General features: G+C 41.7%; 2 protein-coding genes across 6 annotated transcripts in view; one reads left to right on the top strand and one right to left on the bottom strand.

Annotated features, from left to right (window-relative positions):
- ccdc9b (coiled-coil domain containing 9B) overlaps positions 1-8079 on the bottom strand; it is a 30537-nt gene extending 22458 nt beyond the window's left edge. For 2 of the 3 annotated variants that reach the window (XM_088354012.1, XM_088354013.1), the window contains exons 1-5: positions 7914-8079; positions 4373-4480; positions 4148-4252; positions 3925-4065; positions 1241-1375 (exon numbers count right to left, since the gene is read on the bottom strand). In XM_088354012.1, coding sequence (XP_088210138.1) covers positions 1241-1375; positions 3925-4065; positions 4148-4252; positions 4373-4480; positions 7914-7925 — 501 coding nt within the window. In that variant the 5' untranslated portion in view covers positions 7926-8079. Of the gene's footprint in view, positions 1-1240; positions 1376-3924; positions 4066-4147; positions 4280-4372; positions 4481-7913 lie in introns of all 3 variants that reach the window. The other variant, XM_088354014.1, reaches the window with a different exon arrangement.
- LOC148351605 (protein CLN8-like) lies at positions 1230-27409 on the top strand. Of its 3 annotated transcripts, XM_088354017.1 has the most exons (5): positions 1232-1308; positions 4020-4172; positions 7725-7888; positions 21560-22148; positions 24290-27409. In XM_088354017.1, the coding sequence occupies exons 4-5, from the start codon at positions 21606-21608 to the stop codon at positions 24614-24616; spliced, it is 870 nt and encodes a 289-aa protein (XP_088210143.1). In that variant the 5' UTR covers positions 1232-1308; positions 4020-4172; positions 7725-7888; positions 21560-21605; the 3' UTR covers positions 24617-27409. The 3 variants fall into 3 exon arrangements, with proteins under 3 accessions (XP_088210142.1, XP_088210143.1, XP_088210141.1); XM_088354016.1 differs by lacking the exon at positions 4020-4172 and having other exon boundaries at positions 1230-1308; XM_088354015.1 differs by lacking the exons at positions 1232-1308; positions 4020-4172; positions 7725-7888 and adding an exon at positions 13079-13144.
- The last annotated feature ends 44 nt before the right edge of the window (positions 27410-27453 follow it).

The raw sequence follows: 27453 nt of genomic DNA, 5'->3' as shown, positions 1-27453 counted from the left end.
TGTACAGCATTGGAGTGTCAATTCATTGCCTAAAAATAAATAAATTTTGTTTTGATAATACTCATTTAGCCGTGTTTTTAATGAAATCCAAAACGCTTCTACATTTGGCTATGTTCAACATGTATTGACAATCTTCATCAGTCTTTTTCTGTTATGTAAAATGGGGAGTTTCAATTCACATTTTCATGGATATCATCATCTACTGTTAAGGAGTTTAAATGACCGGATCTGAGACACATTTTGGAATGTTGTAAGAATAGCTAAAACAAGTATTAGGAGGGACAATACTTTTTTTTTTCATTGGTTTAAACGACATTTTAAACAAGCTTATACTATTTGATTTAGAAGATGTATATGAATAGAGTGAAATAAAATTATTCTATCATCAAATGTATTGAAAATGTGTTTATTCATCTTATATAATGATGACAGGTTTATTAAAATATAGAATAACTAAAAAGTCATTGCATGGCACCGTCTGGAACTGTGCCTAATCAAATGTAAACATCGTCCAAAATATAATAATTTGAACATCATTACATTTTGAACCAAACCATTCTTCACAGTCCAACATTTTGAGCATTATATCAAGCTGATTATCAACAGTTTTATTCATATGGTAAGAGAAAGAGATGTCCGAATTACATTTTAGTCTAGAACGCTTCCTTTTTTCATACCTGTCAACTTATATGTTTTCCCTATATTGTAAACATTTTGTATCATGTATAATTGTGTACTCCGTATAACGATGTTTGTACGGAGGGAAAAAAGTAAATATACTACTGCTTATAATAAGCACACTGAATATACAGCAGGTGGGGAAAGAACTAAGAAAGATTGAAAGAATTGTTTGGATTATTTATTTGGTAAATTAGCTTTATTTTTGCTTGATAAGGGGAATTGCAATTAGCATTTGCAATTGTTTCAGGATGTGAGGTATGCATTCTACAGTTTCACACAAATGCATTTGAACTTAATAGTGTTTTTTTCTGTTAGTAATTACAGTAATATAAATGTGTATATTTGAGATGGCAGGATTTGAATTAATTGCCCCGCGATCCTTGTCCCATGCCGTCAACAACCTCGATAAACAGCCTGTCTGCTGGCCTTTGTGCGTCCCTGCTGGAGGGGCGTGGCCAGTCTGGCATCTATGTAAAACAGCTTTGTGACGCATGAGTGGGGACACACACAAGGAATGGGAGTTTAAGCTTCCTTAAAAATAAAAAAGACTGAAACAGACCTGTGCTGTAATGTCCAACATGTGACGTGATTGCTTTCCTTTCCCAGCCGCTTCCTCAATGACATCAGGTACCTCATTGGTAGGGGTCTGAGGGTTTTGCCTCATGTCGGGCTTCTCACACACCACTCGCTTACCCTGAAAAAGGTTTGGTGAGTTAATATTGCCATAATATAACCTGTCATGTTTGAATGACATATTTACAAATACATACCACTTTATCAAGGCTGATACGGATGAAAGTACTCAACCAATATCCAGTACTGTTACAAAGCCCACGTTAAATTCAAAAGATTTCCCCCTCGACCTTTAACTACACAAATACTTTCATATTCACATGTTTCCTTGACTCATTCACACCCAGCCCTCCTGAAATTGATCTTTGACATTTAGAACAATGAATGAGCTCAATTGACTTTAGGGATGGGCATCCCCAATACCAATACCAGACTTTTTAGATTAGCCATACTCGTATTGGTGACAAATACCAGAAACATCTGCCCTTTAATAGCCATTTGGCAATCATTGACCTGAAATTAGAGGAATAGGTAATTATTTGAATTGTATACGAAGAAAAATATGTTGGGAATTTTAATTTACGTATTTCTCACAAAATACCATCTACCTTTTTTGCAGAGGAAAGAAAATATTTATTACATTACTACTGGTAACTTGTATCGATTTTGATGACTACTCAAGAGTTGCGTATCGGTATTGGTCTGTAGAATTGCAGTGACGACCCTGATCTAGAAAATTCCCTTTCATATACCTTCTGGTTTATGATCTTAAACGGACAAAATAATGCAGGTAATCCTGGTGATAGGAAAGAGAAAGATTTATATTATGTAGGTGTAAATAAATGCTAAAATGGGGTATTTTATTTCCATTATAAATTTTGATTTTATAACATTATTCATTTTTCATACTGCTTATCCTCACTTGGGTCAGGGGACACCTTCTGCACAGGCATCTATACCTAGGGACAGTTTGGACCTGTCATGTATGTTTTGGGAATGTAGGAGAAAACAGGATGACCCACACAGGCACAGGGAGAACATGCAAACTCTGCACAAGGAAGCTGGTAGCTGGAATTGAACACAGGATCTATTTCTGTAAAGTATATGTGCTAACCATTCAGTCACCATGCTGCCGGTTTTATTACAATATTTATACTAATAATCTGGATTTATAAATGCATTCTCATGTATATTGACACCATTGGCTCGAGCAAGTAAAGAACTGTAAATGAACATGGATGAATTTCTGGGTTGAGACCTTAAAACGGGGTCACAATCTCAGGGTCCAGGGGCCATTCACTGCCGGCCCTCAGGATGATAGTTCGAGGCCCTCACCTTATTAAAAAGTTAAAGGGACAGTGTGTTTTATTTTAACACTAGATGTTTTAGTATTCTATGGTGCAAACAAAAACAAGCGCTGAAAATCACAAGTAAGAATGAAAATTACGGAGACTCAAAATAAAAGCAACATTTTTCTTCTATTTTTTCTTAGCCTTTAACCAGGTTTTTGTTTTTTGGGGCACCCGGACCAGCAAGTTTAGTGGAAAATTATGTAATTTCCGTCTTGGTGAGACCAATGTTATTTTAATGATTATTTTTGACCTACATGGGAGTACTTAAAAAAATGTACATTCATATCATATTTCGTGTATTTTTGCAGATTTTTCAACTCAATATGCCTCTTTTTTTAATGTATGACCTTTTTACCATTAGGAGGCACTGAATAATACACACTATCCCTAGCTGATCATGGAATAATTGATTACTGATAGATTTTGTCAAGACCAGAACAGAGACAGGACCCAATTGCGTACGTTTCTCTCAGTTTTATTGGGAAGAAGGCAAAGGATTGCACACACCATCCGGTGATCGCTGGTCACGGGTTAGCAGGTCGCTCTGAACGCGAAAGTGGCACTTCCGTGGCGAGCAATGACGGGGTCGGGAGCGGAAAAAAACAGGTCAGTAGTCGGAACAGGAGAGCAAAAACTGTGGTCAAGATCAGCAACAAGTCAAAGCCAGGAGAGTAGAGTAGACGTACTGAAGATCAAAAAAACAGGTCGAAGCCGTAAAACAGACGGGAGGCAAAACAGGAGTGAGTCAGGATCGAAGAGCTTGCCTAGCGTAAACTGAGGTTCGCAGACGGACTGACAACAGGTGACAGAAAGACGAGGGTTTAAACAGTGGAACAGCCAATTGGAGTCCGAGGCAGTTGGCGCCAAACGAGTGGGCACAGGTGCTTCACATCAGTAATCATGACAGATTTATTTTCGTGGGAATACTTAATTCAAAAACAACAGATCTTATTTTGTGTAAGGAATTTAAAAAAGAATGTTTCAAAACAGAGGAATGTTTTAATCCAATTTTTTTTGTAGAAAACCTGGTTTCGGCCAACCTCACCCAGACCTGGTATTTCCATTTGTCAGTTGTATCCCATAGTACATTTCCGAGCAGATTTAATTTTGTAAGGCATTTGTGGTTTTGATTTTTTAAATATAGCTTTGGTAAAATATAAGTACTTTTATTGTTCATATAGGATATTGATGAAAAATACATGTACAGATAGGTTTGATGCCGCTGAATAATTTTATATGGCAGTATGTAAATATAAATGAAAAATGATAAAAATTCTTACTCACTCCAAAATGTACTTTAATACAATGCATAGCTAACCTTTTTGCCATCCATGGTGACAATAAGCTGCTTCTTATGCCCACGGCTAAAGTCCTCTCCTCGGCCTGATCCGACCTCTTCTCGTCCTTTTCCAGTGGGTGAGCCCTCGTTGAAGGACTTGGTCACCACCACGCGACTGTCCTGTTCCATTCCACAGACAGCGAGTCATCAAATATTTATGTAGTGTCAGGAAATCTCGGTTTCAAAACAAATCACTACTCACACTTGTGGACTTGTTTACTGTGATGGTAAGATCATCAGCTTTGTCTTTGCGTCTCTGCAGCACCATTCCCTCTTCTTCTGCTCTTTTTTTGTCCTCTTCCACCTCCTAAAGGCAACTCGACCAAATAGATAACTAATCAGGAAGCATATGAGAGGACAAAAACTTTCAAAAGAATTCAGAGGCTCGATCGTGGAGCACTCGATAACACAGGGCTTCTTCCCTCACCTTGTATCTCTTCATGAGCGCCTTGTTCTTTCTCCGGAGTGCCTCGATCTTCCTGTCCAGTTCCATGTCTCGCTCGTAATTCTTTCTGGGCGGTGGATCGCAAGATGTCTGGAAAGCATGCAAGTTTAAAATGCAAATTGTAAATATGTGCATAGGTGCTTTTCAGCCTCATCTTAGAGATACGGAGAATGTGCAACGGCTGTGATTGCACATAGTCACATGCCTGTTAAATGGCAGATGGAGCGTTCATTTTGCAGCTTGGTTATATTCAGAGAATGCTCACGTCGATATCCCACACATCACAATAAGGCAAGTAGCGGATTTCCTATCCGATAGTGGCATCAGACATCAGGTTGATATACGCCCCCAAAAATAAATACTATATAGTCGATATTGGAGCTAATATAAAAACTGTCCATTCCAGACTCGTGTCCAACACTTGTGTTTGCAAATTTATTTCGTTACCTGCTGCATTACTGTAATTTTCAAAAATAGAACCATCTTATGACCATTTCAAGTTAATACAAATCATGTTGGGCAGCACGGCGGCGCAGTGGTTAGCGCTTGTGCGGCACAGTTCATGTCATGGGAACCTGTCGTGGGTTCAAATCCAGCTCCAGACTTCCTGTGCGGAGTTTGTATGTTCTCCCCGTGCCTGCGTGGGTTTCCTCCGGACACTCCGGTTTCCTCCCACGTTCCAAAAACATGCATTTCAGGTGAATTGGCCGGTCCAAATTGTCCCTAGGTGTGAATGAGCGAATGAGTTGTCTGTCCCTGTGTGCCCTGCGATTGGCTGGCAACCAGTTCAGGGTGTCCCCTGCCCACTGCCCGGAGATGGCTGGGATGGGCTCCAGCCCCCCGCGACCCTAATGAGGATAAGCGGTACGGCTAATGAGGTGGGGAGATGAGACAAATCATGTTCAAAAAGGCCCCTTTGGGTCATCAATACAATCAAATTTAAACAGTTAAAAAAATGAATACTTTAAAAGACAAAAATGTGAATATTTGCATACCACAAATCACCAACAAAATGAATTGTGAGCTCCTTGAAATAATCCAAATATTCACAATATTAGGAACAAAAATTGAATTAACTAGAATTGCAATCTGAATCATATTAATTGCTCACAAGAAAAAACGTCATAATCAAACGCACTTACTGTATAATTCTTGCTAATATTGTTTTAGATTTCAGCCTCGGGCAATACTCGACAACTCTGGGCTTTATTATCAGTATCATATTGAATAGGGATGTTAGGTCTTCAAACCATTGGTTGGTTGGTTGGTTGGTTGGTTGGATCACTTAACCAGTAAGGTCGTAGGGGCACCATTCCCTGTGCTGTGTCTTGGACAAGTACAGCGTGGTGGCGCACATCCCTCTCCAGGCCAACATATGTTTCCACTCGGTTACAATACCTATAACTTGACTAGTCATAAATACCCATACCATATACCGACACCATTGATTCAATCATTGTCCAATCGCTTATCCACGTTAGGGACCACTGCCATTGTTACATAACATTGCTTTCCCTCTACAAAAAAAATATATTTTAGATTTAAGAAATACTTTTGAAATACTACTGAAATACTGTAGATCCAATATTTTCCTTGATATTGCAATTATTTAAAAGCAATTCACAATTCCTTTAATTTCAGGCTCCTGATTTGCAAATAGCCACTGGAAGGCCACCTTTTCATCTTTCTTAGGGCCTCTGTACTTGAAACAAGCCTTTTCTTACTTTCACCATTTTCATGCTGCACAAAAAAATAAAAATAGAAATTGCACGGGACAAGCATGAAGTCATTCACCTTCCTTCACCCCCATCCTCCTGTTCCTACAACGTATTGTGTCTTCCCGAATCAGATTAGCTAAAAATAAGATAAAATAAGAAGGGTGTGGTGGAAAAATAACTATAAGGGTTCTTTCAACTCAGTTGGGCATTGTTGACACATACTTAGTAGATGGAATATTCTACTTTCAACTTTTTAAGGACACCTCAAACGACGCACCCCACTTTTAACAAAACAAGACAAACACACACAACTTAATAGTAGACTATATAGGAAATCGACTTCATTTATATTTACTTTTAACTAGAAATCATATTGACAACAATTGCATGTAGCGATACCTTAAAAAGGGCCTGATATTGGTACCTCCCTAATATCAGACATCAAAAAGTTGCACACCCCTGCTGACAAGTAAGGCATGCAGTCATTTAGAGTTAGAAGCTCCTTAGCCAAACAGGTAGCAACTACTTACTGAATCAGATTACATTTTATATTGCCCTGCTGTGGCAGAGCGGTGATAACAGCAGTGCTGTAGCTGCCATGGTGCAGTATTACTCTCAAGTGTACACACTATCAAATCAAAGCAAAGATTCATAAGGCTTTCTACCTATTGTGCAGTACCAAAGCCAGGCTTGGGGAATACTTTTTGAGACTCTGAAAAGTTGAGATTCACTTTGTGGGGAAACATGGTGGAGAGAAGTTTTTTGCCCCACTTTCAGTTGTCAGGGAAGCCAAACATAACAGAACATGAGGACATACCACCAAGAATAGTCGCAAGTGAGCCGACTCTGAATCTCTCAGTCAGACTCCCAGCTGCTTTGTAGGGAGTCAACCATTCTGGGTTTAAGGCTACTTCTTTGCAATGCTAACATGAATGTTTAAATACAGTGCCAAAACCCAACAGAGGCATCACAGGGACACCGGTACTCAGTGCCATTGCCAAGGAAAAGGACGAGAATGCGAGAATGTCTTCCATGCCTCGAAGCAGTGTATTGAGTAGTGCGATACAAAATGACCTGTTACTGGAACGCAATCACTTTTTTTCTGTATATTGTAGGGCATTATTAATAAAAACAGTTCACAAATTTCAGTACCTGCTTCCCCCTCGCCCAGAACGGATTAATGAACCCTTAGTCTGCCAGCATCACACGTAGTCAAAGCGGAATTTGCATGTTTATATTGTGCAACAATGTACTACTTCTGTATGAATTTAAGGTGGCACCGTCTCAAAACAGAGGACTAGTATTTCCCCATACTAATATTCTCTCACCATAAACACTCGCATCTAAGGTGAATTTAATTGTCAAGATTACACAGGAGGTATTAAGGTTTCACTGCTTCCACAGGTTGTTGTACATATTTTCTTCTACTCATTTTATTATGTGGTGCTTTTTAGGCAGTTTTAGGAGGTCATCTTTAATGTGAGTATGTACGGTAATTTGAAACTAGGTAGTCATTTTCAGAGTAAAATACTTTTGGCTATTAGCAATCTCTGGGGGTAACGCAATTACTTTTAACATTAAGTAACTAGTAACTGTAACTATTTTTTTTTTTTCAGTAAGACGTCCAACACAGCCAAGGACAAGGGTAAGAATGCCCTGGTGTCCTCCATACCTTGCAGTCCCATCACCTAAAGGAGTTCCCAGAGGACAGACTGAACGCACCGGCAGATCAATCTGCGACACAGCACAGCCGAGCACCAGGCGGGAGCAAGAAAAGAGAGTGAGTAGGGAGATAAGAAACTCACAGGTTTTTCCATGTCAGCGACGGTAGAGAGGCCGGGTCCACTCCCGAAGCAACCGAGGCAGCGGCGAGGGCTGCCTGGGGTCCGCGATCATGCCTTGATCACAATGAGCCCAATTGGGCAGACGGCCAAGACGGCCTGAAAACACACAGAGCTCCCCCTGTTCACAGATTTCACGGCACCCACCCGCTTGTCTTCCCTCTCCCTCCCTTCCCTTTCTCCAACCCTCCCACCCTTCACCACATATGCTCCCAGCCTTTTTAAATCACTTGTCCTTTCCATTCGTCAGTTGTATCCCAAAACGTTTTTATTGCAAGGCCTCTTCATTCTACTACAGTGTGAGGATAGCAATCCTTGAAAACCCTCTGCCAAAAAAGAAACATCCCTGGATGTTATAATTTAACAACTCAGTGCTGTTACTCGAATCTCAAACCAAGGAGGTGACACCAAAGAATAGCCCACCATCCATCTGCCAGGAAAAACGATGCCCTACAAGCCTGTTAGCCAATGAGCTAGCTTCCAGCTACTGTAGCACACTAAAAATAGTGCGGAAAGACTTTGGTTGACCTGGTACAGAGGTCAGCTGCATGCATCTTGTTGGTGCCCACTAGTGGCTCCCAGGCTCTTTTTCAAAAATGTTTGATAATGGAAACTGATATGGTGTCTGTTGGAGGGCATACATGCCACCAACATTCTTGATGTTTTCTAATTAATATAGATACAGTCGTTTGGGAACCCCTGATCATTTTTAAAATTTTCCTTTATAAATCATTGGTTGTTCAGATCAGCAATTTCAGTTAAATATATCAAAGAGCAGACAAACAAAGTGATATCTGAGAAGTGGAATTGAGTTTATAGGATTTACAGAGAATGTGCAATAATCGCTGAACAAAAAGTAGGCAGGTGCATAAATTTGGGCACCCCAATGGAAAAATTACATCAATATTAAATAGATCTTCATTTTGCAGAAAAAATAGCCCCTAAACGCTTCCTATAGCTTCCAATGAGGGTCTGGATTCTGGTTGAAGGCATTTTTGACCATTTTTCTTTACAAAACATTTCCAATTCAGTCAGGTTTGATGGTTTCCAAGCATGGACAGCCCGTTTTAAATGACACCAAATATTTTCAATAATATTCAGGTCTGGGGACTGAGATGGCCCTTAAAGAGCATTATAGTTGTTCCTCTGCATGAATGTCTTAGAAAAATTTAAGCAGTGTTTGGGGTTGTTGTCTTGTTGAAGTATCCAGGCCCAGAGCAACTTCAGCTTTGTCACTGATTCTAGAACATTGTTCGCAAGAATCTGCTGGAATCTATGCGTCTTTCAAACTTTAACAAGATTGCCAGTACGTGCACTGGCCACACAGTCCCACACCATGATGGAACCACCACCAAATTTTACTGTGGGTAGCAAGTGTTTGTCTTGGAATGCTGTGTTCTTCTTCCACCAATGCTATGCTCCTTGTTATGTCCAAATAACTCAATTTTAGTTTCATCAGTCCACAGCACCTTGTTTCAAAATGAAGCTGGCTTGTCCAAATGTGCTTTAGTATACCTCAAGTGACTCTGTTTGTTGCATGTGCGCAGAAAAGGCTCTTGCCGCATTACTCTCCCATGCAGCATTTCCTTGTGCAAAGTGTGCTGAATAGTTCAACGATGAGCAGTGACACCATCTGCAGCAAGATCATGTTGTAGGTCTTCCGAGCTGGTCTTTGGGTTGAGTTTGACTGTTTTCAGCATCCATCGCCTCTGCTTATCTGAGATTTTTCTTGGCCTGACACTCCGGGCCTTGACTAGAATTGTGCCTGTGGGTTCCATTTCCCCACTATGTTCCTCACAGTAGAAATTGACAGCTGAGAGGAGAACAACTTGCAACTGGCCGCCTTAAATACCCTTTCTCAGGATTGGCTTCACCTGTGTATGCATGCATGCATATACATACATACATACATACATACATACACACATACACACACACACACACACACACACACACACACACACACACATACACACATACATACATACATACATACATACATGGCCGGAGTGGGCCCCTTTTTCAGCCGAGAGTTTTCTACCCAAAGCCAGACCACTTAGCCATAGAGAATTTGAACGGTAAATCAGCAAGTTCTTATCATGTATTTTTATTAGGAATAAATTCAGGTTAACAGAAAACACTTTCCTGCGATTGGCTGGCAACCAGTTCAGGGTGTCCCCTGCCCACGGCCCGATGATTGCTGGGATGGGCTCCAGCACCCCCGCGACCCTACTGAGGATAAGCGGTGCAGCCCGTAACAAAGCTAAGCACCCCCAAAAATGTTTTTTTTTATCAAACTTTTCTTCAACTAAGGACAGTACAGGCTTAAATATAATGAAAAATTCTAGCTAATATATAAAAAAATGTTAAACAAAACAAAAAGGCGAACACCGCACCGTTTAAAATACAGTACTCCACTGCTTTGAAATGGTTCAGTCCATTTGATTCCTAGCACCGCTCTCGCTCCTTTTTTGCTAGGCTAGTGTTACTGGCGGCATAGCAGCAGAGTCTGTGGAGGCTCCCGTGTAGTACTGTGAGAGTATGTTTTTATGGAAGCCAAAAAGGGCCAAACTTCAATTTTATAAAAGGAACATTCAGTTAAAAAAGTCAAACAATAAATTGAAAAAAAACTGTCTTAAAATGAACATTCAATTTATAAAATATAAAGCCTTAAGCAGAATATTAAAAAGATATCATCATTGCATTTTACAGGTTGTATCACTTTAAAAATGAAAAAAAGGAAGGAAGGAAGGAAGGAAGGAAGGAAGGAAGGAAGGAAGGAAGGAAGGAAGGAAGGAAGGAAGGAAGGAAGGAAGGAAGGAAGGAAGGATGGAAGGATGGAAGGAAGGAAAATGCAACATAAGAGCTAGCTGCTGTTCCAATCATTCAAATTCCTCCTCTATAGCTAGGTGGGCCGGTGTTGTACCGAGAATAGCCCCCTCTAGCTGGAGCGCGTACACGTCACTCGCGCTATGGCACTAAAACCATAAAACCACTTTGTGTCTCACTTTTTATAAATGTAATAGTGAAAATGACACTAAAACCTGTTCGTCTCGTATTTGTTGGGAATTTAATAGAACAGTGATGCACATTGTTTCGAAATCACTTAACGAAAATGTCACTAAAACCACTATGTCTCTCATTTGTTGGGAATGCACATTTAAGCAAGTAGCGTGTTTATTTTGCCTTTTCTTGCCAACATCACTAGTATTGAAAATGTTATATGCTCTACCATAAAGTTTATTGGGCTGAAATGAACTGTCGAATTATCAACAGATAAAACAGGAGACGAACTTTTCAGAAATTGAGTATTTAGGGGTCATAATAGACAATAAACTAGGCTGGAAAACACACATCAGACACATACAAACTAAAGTATCTAAAAGCATTTCGATAATTAATAAAGCCAAATTCCTTTTAAACTATAATGCATTGTATTTATTATATTGTTCTCTAGTTCTGCCATACTTAACATATTGTGCAGAAGTCTGGGGCAATAATTACAAAAGTTCACTACAGCCCCTTTTTATGCTCCAAAAACGTGTAATTAGAACCATACACAGGGTGGGATCTCGAGATCATACTAATATTTTATTCCTGCAGTCCAAATTATTAAAATTAGATGATTTAGTAAAAATGTTCACGGCACAACTGCTATTTAAGGTCAACAAAAACATAGTGCCAGAAAACATCCATAAATTATTCATTCGGAAAGAAGGCATTTATAACTTTAGGGGCTGTAGTAAATTCATGATCCCAAAGCTGAGAACCACCAGGAAAAGTATCTGTGTGTCTGTGTGTGGAGTCAAGCTTTGGAACAATTTACAGGACGAGATCAAACTATTCACTTGTTCAAATCTAAATACATTAAAACATTCCTGGCGGAATACAGAGATGAAGAAAATCGGGTATGATTGATACGAAAGATTGGGAAGATGAAGTGGTAGGGAATATAAGCATTTGCTTCTGACTACCCCTTTTCGAACATATTATGTAATATCATTTTGTTGTTGAGTTATTGTTTTTGTTCTGTTTTTATTTTAATGTTTGAATAAAGTTTTCATTCATTAAAAAAAAACACTTTTGTGGTTTCTTGTCATCATCAAACCAGACGTAACACATTAATAAATTGTATTTTACTTGAAGCAGCACGGCGGCGCAGTGGTTAGCTTTGTGTGGCACAGTTCTAATATCTCGGGAACCTCCTGTGTGGGTTCAAATCCAGCTACCGGACTTCCTGTGCGGAGTTTGTATGTTCTCCCCGTGCTTGCGTGGGTTTCCTCCAGGCACTCCGGTTTCCTCCCACATTCCAAAAACATGCATTTCAAGGGAATTGGCCGGTCCAAATTGTCCCTAGGTGTGACTGAGCGAGTGAGTTGTCTGTCCCCGTGTGCCCTGCGATTGGCTGGCAACCAGTTCAGGGTGTCCCCTGCCCACTGCCTGGAGATGGCTGGGATGGGCTCCAGCACCCCCGCGACCCTACTGAGGATAAGCGGTGCAGCTCATGAAATGAGATTCTACTTGAATTACCAGATCCTGTTCGCACTCCTGCTAGGGGGGACAATAGTCGGCGGGCAGAATTAGTCGATAAACAACACCAGTACTACGAATATTGATACACAAAACATAAGTACGGTATTAATAAGTAAATAAATAAAACACATTGATTGCGGACACAAAATGTCCAGTAGAGAGCAGTATTGGGAAAGTTTGAATACGTGATGAGGTCAATGTTGTTCTATATTGTTGTTTTAATATAAAACAACCAGTTCACTAATTTCAAGTCAACGTCTCGGAACATTAACGTTGTAAACACCATTTTCCTTTTCTTATTATCGTTTAGTCAATTATTAAATGGGAACATTTTAATACCAATAGTGCGTTTATTAGCAAAGCAACTCTAAGAACAAACATACCCGCTCCCTTACTTAAATATTTGAACAAAACCTGCGAGGAAATCGTGGAAAATAAAATCACGGAGAGCGTCTAAGAGACTGATTGTAACTTTTCACAAGAGTCATCTTGGTTTGGAGACAGAAAGCAAATGGAGAGCAGTCAGATTTTGTCCAATGGGGCGGCCCGTAATAAATCAGACTAGGCGTAACTTCCTGTTTACTTAATCACGTGATCAAATTGAAGTCGTGTGACATTCTGTGTAAATAAGGATGTGGCGATCTAGGATCTGAATAGATTGCGTGAGTACCAAATCAACGATTTTACTCAATTCGTGCATTTCATCGATGCCACGTTTTATTTGCTAGTGTGTTATGTTTGCTAATGTTTTTGTCATGTTCGTGTGTTTTGACGCGGCTCGCATGACATAATTTACTGGGACTTGGTCTTACTGAAACATTTGCAATATTGCAATTAACATATTGTGTAGGATAAAATAAGAATATGATTAGTGCTATATTGGATAATACAAAAAATCTCTGAGTTACTTACAGATAATCTACTGTGGAATTTCCTATGCTTATTATTTCATACATCAACGGGGGAGCTTTAATTTAAACAGTGTTTTTTAACAGGTCTAATTTGAGGAGGACCCATCATTCCATCCTGATAACAAACTGTGACCCAAATCAAGAAAAGAAAAAAAAATCCACTTCTCAAATTTATCAAATTACATTGTTGTGCCGTTTAAGACGGAGATAGTCGAAAATATTAACTTTAAAAGAAAAAACAAAATAACTTCAAGTAACGTATATACTGTAGCGAGCAGAGACGGGAGTCGTAGGCGGAGTGTCAAAAGAAGGTGCCAACGAAAGCTGCTTTAATCATATTTTAACTTGCAATAACGAAACAAACACGAGAGTGGCTCGAGCCGGCCGAATTAAGAGTCCCCCTAGGAACTCGCTAACTAAACAATGGTTCCGTGGGTGAATTATGTAAAACCCACTACACAAGCCCCCCCAGAATTCACCCATAGTCAAAGTCTCTGTGCCTGGTTGGGACGCTGACCTGGCCACTGCGGGTACAAGGAGCTGGAACAGCAGGGGGGTGAGAGCTTGTGGACTCAGTTGGAGAGCCCACAGGTGCTGGGGGCGGAGGGTCAGAGTGGGTACCCACGGGGCCGGAGGGTCGTGTCGCAGGAGGACGGCCGCGCCGTGGGGCTTGGGCCAGTTCCAATGGCTTGGACATATCCATGTGGGCAGGCTTAACCCTGTCCACGGAGACAGTCTCTGGCCTACCACCAATGTCCACGACCATGGTCTTGTCACCATGCTGCAGGACCTTAAACGGTCCATCATAAGGAGGGCGCAATGGTCCGCGGTGGGCATCGTGGCGAATGAAAACAAAACCAGCCGAGCGCAGGTTGGAGGGAACCCGTGAAACTGGCCTGCCGTGTCGCGATGTGGGGATAGGCACAAACGCTCCTGCAGTGCCCTGCAAGATGGACTTCTCCCTGGATGCAGCCCAGGGTGTCATTGGGTCTGGGATGAAATCACCTGGCACCCGCAGCACTTGACCGTAAACCAACTCAGCTGAAGAGCACTGAAGGTCCTCTTTGGGAGCGGTCCTCAGTCCCAGCATGACCCAGGGTAGCTTATCGACCCAGTCCCCATCGGTCAGGCTGGCGCGCAGGGCCGCTTTCATCGAGCGGTGGAACCGCTCGCACAACCCGTTAGCCTGGGGGTGGTAGGCAGTGGTGCGGTGAAGTTTGACTCCCAGGCTCTCGGCAACCGTGTTCCACATCTCGGAGGTGAACTGTGCGCCCCTGTCAGATGAGAGATCTGCAGGGGGTCCAAAACGGGCGACCCATGTGCCGATGAACGCCCGGGCCACATCGACAGCTGAGGTGGAAGTCAGCGGAACTGCTTCAGGCCAACGGGTCGTCCTGTCCACCATCGTCAGGAGGTAAGTGAAACCGTGTGAAGGGGGCAGTGTCAATGTTAACGTGGTCAAACTTCCGTTCGGGGATGGCGAATGGTACCAATGGGGCCTTGATGTGACGGTGCACTTTGGCGCGTTGACATGCCACGCATGAGTCGACCCAGTCCCGGACGTCCTTTCTCATCCCTTTCCACACAAACTTCTGGGCCACTAGCTTAATGGATGCTTTCCTGCCAGGATGAGACAGGCCGTGTATTGCCTCAAAAACAGCCCGACGCCAGCCAGCAGGGACAAGCGGCCTAGGCCAACCCATGGAGAGGTCACAACAAAGCTTGGCCCCTGAGTCTCCGACCGCAACCTCCTCCAGCCGCAAACCAGTGTCTGAGCTCTTGAGCGTTTGGATGCCGTTATCAGAAGCCTGGTCCACACTCATACTGGAATAATCAAGCCCCAATTGCACAGCGCTGATGGTTGCTCTGGACAGGCAATCCGCAACCACGTTGGACTTCCCAGCAATGTGCCTGATGTCAGTCGTGTATTCCGATATGAATGACAGCTGGCGCTGCTGGCGGGCGGACCACGGTTCGGACATCTTGGACATGGAGAACGTAAGAGGCTTATGATCAACAAAGACGATGAACTCATGGCCCTCCAAGATGAAACGGAAGTGGCGGATCGCCAACCAGATGGCAAGTAGTTCTCTGTCGAATGCACTGTATTTACGTTCTCTGGGGACCAGCTGGCGACTAAAAAAGGCGAGTGGCTGCCAAGCATTGTCAACCCACTGCTCGAACACGGCACCCACTGCTAGGTCTGATGCGTCTGTAGTCAGTGCGACTGGGGCTCCGGGAGCTGGGTGAGCCAGCATGGCTGCCTGGCACAGCGCGGTTTTTGTGTCCTCGAATGCCTTGGTCCTCTCAGCGGTCCATTCAACAGCTAGATTGGGTGACCTACCCTTGAGGGCCTCGTAGAGTGGGCGCATGACATCAGCTGCTCGGCGAATAAACCTATGGTAGAATGTCACCATGCCGAGAAACTCCCTGAGGCCCTGTGCTGTTGGCGGCAGAGGAAAGGTAGAGACAGCCTCTACCTTAGACGGCAGGGGGGAAGCCCCATCCTTGGTGATGAGATGCCCAAGGAAGTGGATGGAGGGTACGCCAAAAACACATTTCGCGGGATTTATAATCAGGCCATGCTGACTGAGCTTGGTGAAGAGGTCTCTGAGGTGCTCCAAGTGTTCCTCTTCTGAGGAGCTGGCAACAAGGACGTCGTCCAGGTAGACGAACACAAAAGGCATGTCCCTGAGCACTGAATCCATCAGCCTTTGGAAGGACTGAGCGGCATTTTTCAGTCCGAACGGCATCTTGAGAAATTCGAACAACCCAAATGGAGTTATCACGGCCGTCTTCAGTATATCTGAGGGATGCACTGGCAGTTGGTGGTATCCCCGCACTAGGTCCACCTTGGAAAAGAGAAGTTTGCCCGCCAGGTGTGCAGAGAAGTCTTGAATGTGCGGGACTGGGTAACGGTCGGGCGTGGTAGCCTCGTTAAGGCGGCGATAGTCCCCGCATGGGCGCCAGCCACCGCCTGGTTTCGGGACCATGTGTAGTGGAGAGGCCCAGGGGCTGTCTGATCGGTGAATGATGCCGAGACGTTCCATGTTCGCAAATTCAGATTTAGCAGCTGCTAGTCTGTCTGGATTGAGTCGTCGGGCCCTGGCATGAACAGGGGGCCCCTTGGTCTCAATGTGGTGCTCAACCCCATGTCTGGTCGTGGAGGCTGAGAAGGTGGGCTTCGCCAGACTGGGGAATTCAGTGAGGAGCCGGTGGTAAATATCACCGTCCAAGAGAGAGCTGGACAGACCCTCAAAATTCCCTTTGTCGCGGACACACGCGAGAGAGGAGAAATTCAATGCGTCAACGAGGCGGCCATTTTTCACATCGACGAGTAATCCATTGGCACACAGAAAATCTGCACCAAGAAGAGGAAAAGCAATATCCGCAGTGACAAAGTCCCATGTAAACTGCTGACCCCCAAAACACACGTCCACTGACCGTGTCCCGTATGTGCGGATGGGGGTGTCATTGGCAGAAGTTAATGGAGGTCCATGTGTTCCCCCCCGCACATCGTCCACATTGGCAGGGAGGACGCTCCTCTGGGCGCCGGTGTCACACAAGAACTTTTGGCCGGAGATGGCGTCCCGGATGAACAGTAGCCGGTTTCTTGCGCCTGCACTCACGGCCGCTACAGAGTGCAAGCCTTGAAGTTTCCCGTCGCGTTGGAGGTGCAAGGGGGACGGCACTTCTTGGCCTTGGACCCAAAACGTGCATGGTAGTAACACAGACCTGACACCTTCTGATCGTCAGTGGCCGCGCGTGCCTTGCTGGCTGGGGGCGTCACACTTGATGGTGTGTAGGTGCGTGTAGGGGCCAGCACCTCATGTATGTACCTATGCGTGGCCAGGAAAAACCGGTCCGCTGTAATGGTTGTATTCGCAAGCGCCGTCTGGACATGCGGCGGCTAGAGGTAAGATTTATGGCCCGAGCCCGAACCCGAACCCGAACCCGAGGCAATTTCGGGCCGGGTCGGGCCCTGAAATGTCAGTCATACGGTCGGGTCGGGTCGGGTTCGGTCCTGCTTTTTTTTTTTTTTTTTTTTTTTTTTTAAATTAATTAATAATGTGTTAAATGTTCATTAAAATATATACTTAAACTATGTATGGATACTAGACCAAGGAATACTTGTTATAAAATAAATAATTTGGATAAAACGGAGAAGGAGCTGTAATCGCTATTTTTCCGACTCCTATGGAAATTCCTCCCCCCTCCGATTTTAGATGAAAAAAACAACAATTTGTTTACACCGCGGGATCCAATGCAACCAGGGTTTCATTCACAATAAAAAAGACATTACATACGGATATTATAGTAAATCAAATAAATATTATTTGTGTACAATTAGTTGTGATTGCGGAAATCATAGCGTACAGTGACGTTGGTGACTTTTCCATCTGCGTTAAAAAACGCATTTTGTAAAATACGATCGCGCTTTATTGTTTAAATAAACGCGATCTCCCAATGATTATAATTAGCTCGCTTTATTTTGTTTTAAAGCGTATTATATAGAATACGATCGCTTTTGTCGGAAGCGTACATTGACGTTGGTGAGATTTTCATCCGCGTTAAAAAACGCAATTTGTAGAATACGATCGCGCTTTATTGTTTAAATAAACGCGTTATATAGACTAGGATCTCCCAATGATTATAATTAGCTCGCTTTATTGTTTTAATAAGCGTTTTATATAGAATACGATCAGGGGGGGGGGCTAATTTGCATAGGAGTCGGAAAAGGGGACAACATGTCAACACCCCCTCAATGAAAGTGCTGCGCTAAAATCTTAAAGGCGTACTACTACTGCTGCTGTGGATTATGGCCCAATGATCACGTCGTCAAAATGACGGACGCCTTTAAATGTTTTCGCTACCTCAAAAAAAAACCCGTCAATGACAGATTGCAGTGCAGACACAGAAATATAAAAGATGTAAATGTTTATACAGTTTTATTTAACTTAGGCCTAGATGTTGTAACAAAAGGCAGAGTTTAATTTGTTATCATAAATCACCCCTCCTTATAAATAAAATATGTAATTTCGGGCCCCCTCGGGCCGGGCCAGCAAATCCAGTTAATTAGTCGGGCCGGGTCCGGGTCGGGTTTAATACCCCTCGGGCCTGCGTCGGGCTCGGGTGCTTTTTTTGGGCCCGATCTTACCTCTAGCGGCGGCATGTGACGCAGAAACAGTTCAATGAAAAAAAAATTTGGCTCTTCGGTGCCAAGCAAGTTTAACATCATTTCCATGTGATCCGATGGCTTACTGTCTCCTAAGCCCTGAATAGCAAGGAGGCGTCGAGCACGCTCAGAACGCGACAGTTCAAAGATTCTGAGGAGATATGCCTTCAGTCCCTTATATTTATCCAGTTCAGGAGGGGATGTGATGAAACTCACCGCTCTGGCTGCAGTTGAGCTCCCCAAAGCAGACACCACGTGGTAATAGCGAGAGTCATCATTAGTGATTCCGTGCAGGGCGAATTGAGCCTCTGCTTGTGCGAACCACGTTAACGCCGATGACTCCCAGAACTCGGGGAGCTTGAGAACGGGCGCGTATGCCATGACGGTATGCTCAGTATTATGCACAGCCTCGGAAACTTCCACGAGACTAACGTCGGGGTCACCAATGTAGCGAGCAGAGACGGGAGTCGTAGGCGGAGTGTCAAAAGAAGGTGCCAACGAAAGCTGCTTTAATCACATTTTAACTTGCAATAACAAAACAAACACGAGAGTGGCTCGAGCCGGCCGAATTAAGAGTCCCCCTAGGAACTCGCTAACTAAACAATGGTTCCGTGGGTGAATTATGTAAAACCCACTACAATACTCATTTAAAAGACTACATATAAGCGACCCCCTAAAACTTGTTTAAAATAGCCACTTACGAAAAGAAGTTAGCACCCAAAATATTATGAAACATGTACATAAACAAGGACATTTACTTAACTGTGTAAATAATAAAGATCTATATACTGGTAAAAAGGTAAAACTAGGACATTTTCATACCATTTACTATATCTTCAAGCAGTGCTTCAGTGGCAGAGACTGATACAATAATTTCCTATGTTGCAATCATTTCGTTCTTCCACCTTCCAGTTGATCGTTTTCCACTTTTCCTTACCCTTATCACTATGTTTCTTGCGACAAAATATTACGGGTAGTAAAAGGAAGTAAAACAAACAAAATCACAATAAAATGAGATGGGTTCCTCCTCAAACACAATTCGGACCAAGCTGATTGGCTGAAGAAGAAAAAGAGATTGAACTGGGCGTTATTAGTGTCTAATCGACCCTCTGTTTTATTTTCTTCTTCTTCTTACCATTATTTTGCCTGAGCAAAGAGCCTCCAACGCACTTACGGGTTCCGACCCGCCAGAAACACTGCACAAAAGCATGGTTCGCAACTGGTTTGACTTGAGGCCCCACCAGACCACCTTGATTTCAACAGAACAAAAATCAAGAGAGTCCAATCATAAAAAGCAGCTGTTTAACAGAAATACAAATGCTATAAAACTCTGTCAACAAGAGAACAAAGATACATTCCATTGAGCATTATTTTGCATATAATCTCAGCAATGCAAAAAACTTCTCTCTCATTGGTTCTGTTGCTATAATGACCAACGATTTACCGTTTTTTTTTTTGTTCAGGAGCAGCAACTTGTGTACATTTTTTGTTGCAGCTCGTTGCTCAAAGGAGTATTTTTTTCATGTGTTTATGTAAATTAGTGGTGTTGCCACAGTTGCATACCACTTTGCAACAAAAATGACACTTTGCATTGTCCACTTCTTTAGTTGAAAATAGTCCAGATTGCACTGTGCTGTGTGTTTACCGCCTGTAATTTATGGCTTTTGGTAGGAGTGGGCACATAGATTCACCCCTATCTTCTGCCTGACAAGCATGATGCAGCATCAGGTCAGGGATGGAGCGGTGCTAAAAGTATGCCTGTCAGTCACGACTTAGGCATAAACTTCCAGAGTCGCTGAGGGTGCTGGACAAGGGAGAGAAGGGCTGCGCGATCTACATATAGAAGTAGCGCTTTGAGGAAATTCATAGCACAAATACACACCATATCGTTTGTGATCATTTATATCATGAAAAAATGTAAGTTATTTGAATTACCTTTGCATTTGTACATGTTTAAAAATATTACTAATTATGGGAGCTATTAAACCCTGAAAACACAGTGTAAACAAACCTTCCCGGTCTTTTTCTGATATGTGAAATGGTCGATGTCAACTTGCATATGCGGGGCATTATCACCATCTTCTGTTAATTCTTTCAATGCCAGACGTTTCTCTCAAACCGGAAGTGCCGGTGCCAGGCAATTTTCCCCATTTTGACCAATTTTTGAAGGCCTACAGAAAATGTAGTTCTGTAGCTATATAGGTATAGGGCATCAAAAGAAAGCTGTAACCCTTACCTTTTATTCGAAGATAGATTTTACCTTTTTTTTTAGTTAAACAGCAATTGAACATTACTAAGTTTTTGAAAACAATTGTTTCCAAGTCAAGTCATGTTTATTTGTATAGCTTTTAATTACAAGAAGTCTCTAAGGGCTGTACAGACAATACACAGACACCATCAACATAAATTTAAAAATATTTAAGAAAAACTGCTTTCTGTAAAAAGATGTATTTCAAGCAAAACTTTTTTTGCATTTGTAATACCTCCAATATCTAAACCAGGGGTCTCCAACTTCTTTCAAGCCAAGAGCTACTTTTTGTCACTAATCAGTGCAAAGGGTGCCCAGTTTGATATACATTTCTAATATAACATTTATTACTATGTTGATTCTACCACAGACTCTCCATCGCTGGATACAAGAAGCAACAGGAGAAAGTGGGGGCTCCTTGATGTGTGGAAAAACGACTACAAAAACATTACTGCCATCTAGTGGTTATATATCAAACCACGTTGTTTTTTTTTTAAGGAAACAAAAAATACATATTTTTAAGTTTTGTGACTCAGGGACAATGCTTCTAAAGACATATTTCTATGTCATGGCACTGTATGAATTAGAGACTGTAAAGGGCCATCAGTTAATGTTTTTTCTTCGCATTGTTTTGCTAACGCAAAGGCCTTGGAAATGGGTCCGCGACCCACTAATTGGGAAACCATGCTCTAAAACAAGATTTAAAATTATGATGATTTACTTTGCCTTTTGTGATTTGCAGGTTACTGGATATTATGAATTTACCAAGCAACTGAGCCGTCTCAAAAATGGACCCTACACAGCTGTTACCTCAATTTGATGCCACCCCCAAGTCAGACATCTTTCCATGGGGCTTACGATTTCAGCTCATCGGGCTAGGTTGTGTCTTTTACACGGCCGTCTTTCTCCTGGCTCACCTCCTGTCTAGAAAACTGTGCCCCGCGTACCACCTCCTGCAAGCAAAAGAAAAGGTTTTTTGGAACCTTGCGGCAACTCGTGCCGTTTTTGGTCTCCAGAGCTCAGTGGCCGGTCTCAGGGCGCTTACTCAGGACACCAAGTTGAGCAGAGACCTTGCCAGAGGGCAGGAGGACTGGTCATGGTTTACTATGGCGACAGCCACTGGATTCTTTGTCTTTGAGAATGTGGCTTTTCATGCTTACAGTTTTTTATTTCGGTCTCTTGACTTAGTCCTGGCGACGCACCATTTATTCGCCCTGGTAGGATATGGAGGGGGAGTGATGTCTGATTCCATGGGCCACTATGTTGCGATGGTAGTGCTGCTCCTGGAAATGAGCACGCCCTTCACCTGCGTGTCCTGGATGCTTCTTAAGGTAAATAACTCCAGCGTTTTAATTTTGTCATACCTGACCTTTTTTGAGGACCAGATTAAGCTGGATGAAAATGTTCTTTGATTACTGTCACTTTTGGACCATCTAAAAACCCCAAATTGGCCAGAAATTGGAAACCTGGTGCACCTTAAACACTGCCAAATAAAGTGCACATGTATGGAAATGCATACAGTAAATATGTGTGCTTCACTACACAAGATTTTACGGCATGTTGCTGTGTTTCTGTGTTTGTGAAATGACTGATCAATCGAAGAGCATCTCTGACCAAAATCGTAAAACATTGTATGCAACGGGAAATGAACATGGTTCACAGGAATAAAAGCGTCAACACTTTACTAGACCACCAGTGATACAGATAACATATGAAAAAGTATTTTATTTTATTATCTCACTCAGGGTTTGTATAGGTGCTTGAATTTTAGTACAGTGTATAGTGAAGTGCTTGTAAATGCTTGAAATTGTTGCCATGTTTCTCAACAAGTCTGATTAGAAATGATGCAGATACTTCTTTCGAGTGGCTTCCCTTCACCATTGCACTTCTTCTTACCTCGTGATTAACAGCAGTTGGCATTAGTTTGGATGGCGTTATGCTATTTAGTGTCATCGTCCCCTAAAAAAATGAAGGTAGCTTTTCCCAGTGGTAAATTGTCATAAGAACTTCCCGTATCTGAAAATGTAAGGTACATATTATTTTCATTTTTACCCAAAACCTAGATGGGGAGAGATTTGTCTCGAAAATATTTACACATATATTTTTCAGATCCACAACTATATTCGCTATTTACTCAAGGACGAATTTTTTGTTTTCTATATTCTCTAACATTCATTTCTGAGTAAAAATCGTGTGATGATGAGATAAATTATAATGACTTTTCATACGTCATCTGAATGACCTCTATGACCCAGGTTTGATTCCCATTGCATACAATGTGATTTTGGTCAATGACTTTTCTTTTTGGCAGATCAATATTTGCGCTAATATAAACAGTAAAGTATATGATATGTGCACCATAAGTGTATAAAAGTAGCTCTTTCTGTAGTTTTGCTTCCTTATAGTTCAGTGCGCCTTATAACAGAAATATGTCAGAAGACTGTTTTTTATTGTGCAGGAAATATGGTATAATAGTCACAAAAGTGATTAAATGTTATTAACACAACCTGAGTAATGAAAACAAAATATACAAGTAGTGTTAGAGGATAACGAGTTAAAAGAACTTTGTTACAGGTCTGCAGTGTTTACTTGGAATGTGTACTTAAGTTGTTTAAGCAGATATCTCTACTTTTTATTATACTGCTGCACGTTTCTTTTTTACCTTTCTAAACATTGTGAAATTTAAAAAAAAGTGCTAATAAATGCTCATGAATGGCAGCATGGCGGCTAAATGGTTATTATGTCTGCGGCACAATTCCTAGGTCATGAGATCAAACCTTCCTGTAGGGAGTTTGCATTTTCTCCCCGCGCTTGCGTGGGTTTACTCCGGGCACTCCGGTTCCCTCCCACATTCTAAAAACATGCATGTCAGGTTAATTGGCCAGTTTAAATTGTCCTTTAGGTGTTTGGGCGGCATTGGTTTAGGAGGTAAAGCGCTGGTATTGGGATCAAGAGGTCGCAGGTTTGATTCCCAGCTCCTGCGTGTTATATGTTGAAGTGTCCTTGGGCAAGACACTAATGCCCCCAATAGCAGGTAGTTGCCTTTTGTAAAAGGGAAAAGTGTGAAGCACATTGTAAAGCACTTTGGGAGGTCTTCATTGACTTGAAAAGCGCTATATAAATGCAGACCATTTACATTTAAATGAGCGAGTGAGTTGTCTGTCTCTGTGTGCCCTGCTGTTTGGCAAACAGTTCAGTGTGTCCCCTGCTCACTGCCTGAAGATGGCTGGCTACGGCACCACCGCGACTCTAATGAGGATAAGCAGAACATATGATGGATGGATGGATGCTCATGAAGTCAATGTTTACATCTCATACCTCCCAAATGTTGTTACATCAGCATAGTGTTTTTTAACCATGCTAAAGACGAAGCCAATTAAGGCTTTTTCACAAGATTGCTGCGCAATGTCACATGATATCCTTAGTTAAAGTTAGTTTAAGTTTTCTAAAGTATTTTCTCTCCCCATGCTAGGCTGGATGGGCAAGCAGTCTCTTCTGGAAGGCCAACCAATGGATGATGATCCACATGTTCCATTGTCGCATTGTCCTCACCTACTACCTTTGGTGGATAACCTATAACAACTGGGAGCTGATAAACGAGCACTTCCCCCTTGCCCTACGTCTCCTCTTATTCATCGGCCTGCTTCTGCTCACCTTTATCATGAATCCATATTGGACCTACAAGAAGACAATGCAGTTGTTCAACCCTGTAGATTGGAACTTAGGCAATGAGCCAGCGCTTGGAAACAACATAACGGAGGAAAAGGTTAATGATTATATCAAACCTCATGCAAGCTGAAATGAGGCAGTGAAAATGCTCATTTTATATTATAAAAAAATTTACACTTCAACAAAAGCCCACCTAAATCTATCTCTCTTAAATTGATATGTACTTTAAATTATTCATCTTCACTTGTTCCCATATTTGTGTTTCACACTGAACATTTAGGGATGCACAAAGATACAAATTCTGGTCAAAAACAGAAAAAATAAATACAAAACAAGCTATTTGGAATTTTACAAAACATTTCTGACCCACAAAAAAGGGCTACGGTGAAACAGAGTTCTGAAATGCAGACAACACCAGTAAGTTTATTATAGTTTAATACTTTCATTAAAGTGACCAGTTATGTTGAAAAACATCCACTTATAGCTTCCGCACTGAACAGTCTCTCTCCCTGTTTTATAAGGCTGATTATTTTGTGGCATTTTAGCTTTTAATATACTGAGAGCAGTGACAACGGGAAAGCTGGCGAAGGAAAGTGATAAGTTTTAAGTTTAGTAGACAAGTGAAATAAAGAGAGAAGACATGAATAGTCCTTGAACTTGCAAGAAGAACAGGGGAGAGAGCCCAAACCTCAGATACGAAATCCCAACCCATTTTTATTACATCACTGCCTAGTTTTTTAAAAGCAAATCCACCTTAAAGGATGTTGGGAATCAAAGAACAGCGACATGATTGGTCGATACTGACAATGATGCAAGCAATACACAAGTCAAAACAACGAACAACAATGCACAATAATTGTTCTAACTAAAATGACACTTAAATGCCTGGTGCCAACTAGGAGAAAACAAATTCTAAAATGCTTGGCTTGCACCCGAAACTAAACACAGAATGGCGAACTGAGACTAAAAAGTCAGACTAAACAGGCTGAAATTAGCTAAATCTTAAAAAGTAGCAGGTGAAGGAAATTGTCCAAAAGGTGAGTCTAAATGTGTTGGAATTTCCACTATTTTAGTACAAGTATTTAAAACACTTGAGATAGTGTTAAGTTTATAGTTTAGTAGATACATAAAATAAGAAGATAAGTCATCAATTGGTTTTGAACTTGCAAGGAGAACAGGGGAGGGAGCCCAAACCTCAGAAAATAATTTTCAGTCTATTCTTAAAGCCCTGCCCTGAGCCCTTTATTTTTATTAAATCTATGTGGTTACAAACCAGGGTGTGGGAATGAAAGAACAGCAGCATTTTTAGCAAATGGTGACAAAGATGGAAACGATCCATAATAGTTCAAAAATCAAACAACAGCGTGCAATAATAGTCAAAATAACAAATTTCTTATGCTGTTTCCTTTGCAGGTGTCCAATAGTAAAAACAGAACAAACTTGTCAGAAGAAATTGATTAGGATGATTATGCGGCAGTCTAATGCAACAAACTAGTCCCACTCAATTGTTTAGTTGTTAAAAATGAATAATAGTAAAATAGATTCTTCTTGCACCTCGCTTTGCACCAGCCGATCGACTTTTTGGACACAGACTTCATTTCACACACAAAGTACGTATTTCATGGAAATATCAAGTTGTAAGTTAGCTCCTTAGTGTAAGTGCAACTAAAAACATGGACGGAAAGGAATAGACACATCCATTTCATTATCTGCACCGCTTATCTTCATTATGGCCGTGGGGGTGCTGGGCCCATCTCAGCTGTCTTTAGACAGTGGGCAGGGGACACCCTGAACTGGTTGCCAGCCAGTCGCAGGGCAGACAGAGACATACAACTCATTTTCACCTAGGGACAATTTGGACCGGCCAATTAACCTGACATGCATGCTTTTGGAATGTGGGAGGAAACTAGAGTGCCCATAAGAAACTCACTCGAGCACGGAGAGAACGTGCAAACTCCGCAAAAGAAAGCTGGTAGCTGGATTTGAACCCATGATCTCAGAAATGTCCCACGGACGCGCAAACCACACAACCGCCATGTCGCCCAGGAATAATATAAAATAGCTTGTTAGTGTAAGATTGGAAATATGTTTTGCGGTCATCTCCATCTTCTTATCTGTGTTCAAAATGAAATGATGTTGCAATATCAAGCACAAATTCTCTGCAGGCAAAAGCGAGCTTCACAAAGCACGCCATCTCTAACTTTTTGAGTGGCAAATTTCTTTCCCCGTCAAAAGAAAAAAATGCACTCTGGGTCATTTTCGGCTAAAAATTCAGTGCATCCCTAAAATATGTTCATTAATTGAACATGGAGATTAAAGTCACAATGGCACAGCTTGTTTACTCGCTACATTTTGGGCTGCTTTTGTCAATTATAATTACAAACAAGGCGATACTCTTCTGAATCTATATCGCACATAATGTTTTTTTATTTCCCCCTCAGCCAAGTTTCTAATAATTGAACCCATCTAAACCACAAGTGTGAAATATCCATGTATTATTCCGTTTTGCAGTGTAAAGCAAAGTTATTTTTGGGAACTAGTGCTTTATAAAATATACAATTTATGTTGTGTTTTACACCTATTGTACAAATAATACACTAAAATGCAGTGTTGTTGTGATCTGAGCGTAAACTATTAGGGTTTCTGAGTCAGCTAGTTACCAATAAAAACAGTATTTTAACAGGTGTGATGTGAGATATTAACCATTGGGGACTGAATATTGTATACATTCAATATGTTGAGTGTGAAATATTAACTCATGTTACAAAAAGATGGTCGGTTACTTAGGTTGTTGTTTACAGTATTAACTGTTGGATTCTTTTGGTACCTCAGGATGTGTATGTACCTAAAGGGCGCAAAAATATTTTACTTCCCAAGAAAAATACCTCAAGGATTGAAAACAATAAAAATCTTTTTTTTTTTTCAAAGTGTGGCTGAGTGTTGAGACTCGATTTCAGGAATGTGTGA

Source organism: Urocampus carinirostris, chromosome 15 (assembly GCF_059441175.1).
Source record: "Urocampus carinirostris isolate Australia breed hairy pipefish chromosome 15, RoL_Ucar_1.0, whole genome shotgun sequence".
Taxonomy (NCBI): Eukaryota; Metazoa; Chordata; class Actinopteri; order Syngnathiformes; family Syngnathidae; genus Urocampus; species Urocampus carinirostris.
The sequence above is the reverse complement of the archived record's forward strand: the minus strand, read 5'-3'. Positions and strand labels throughout refer to the sequence as shown.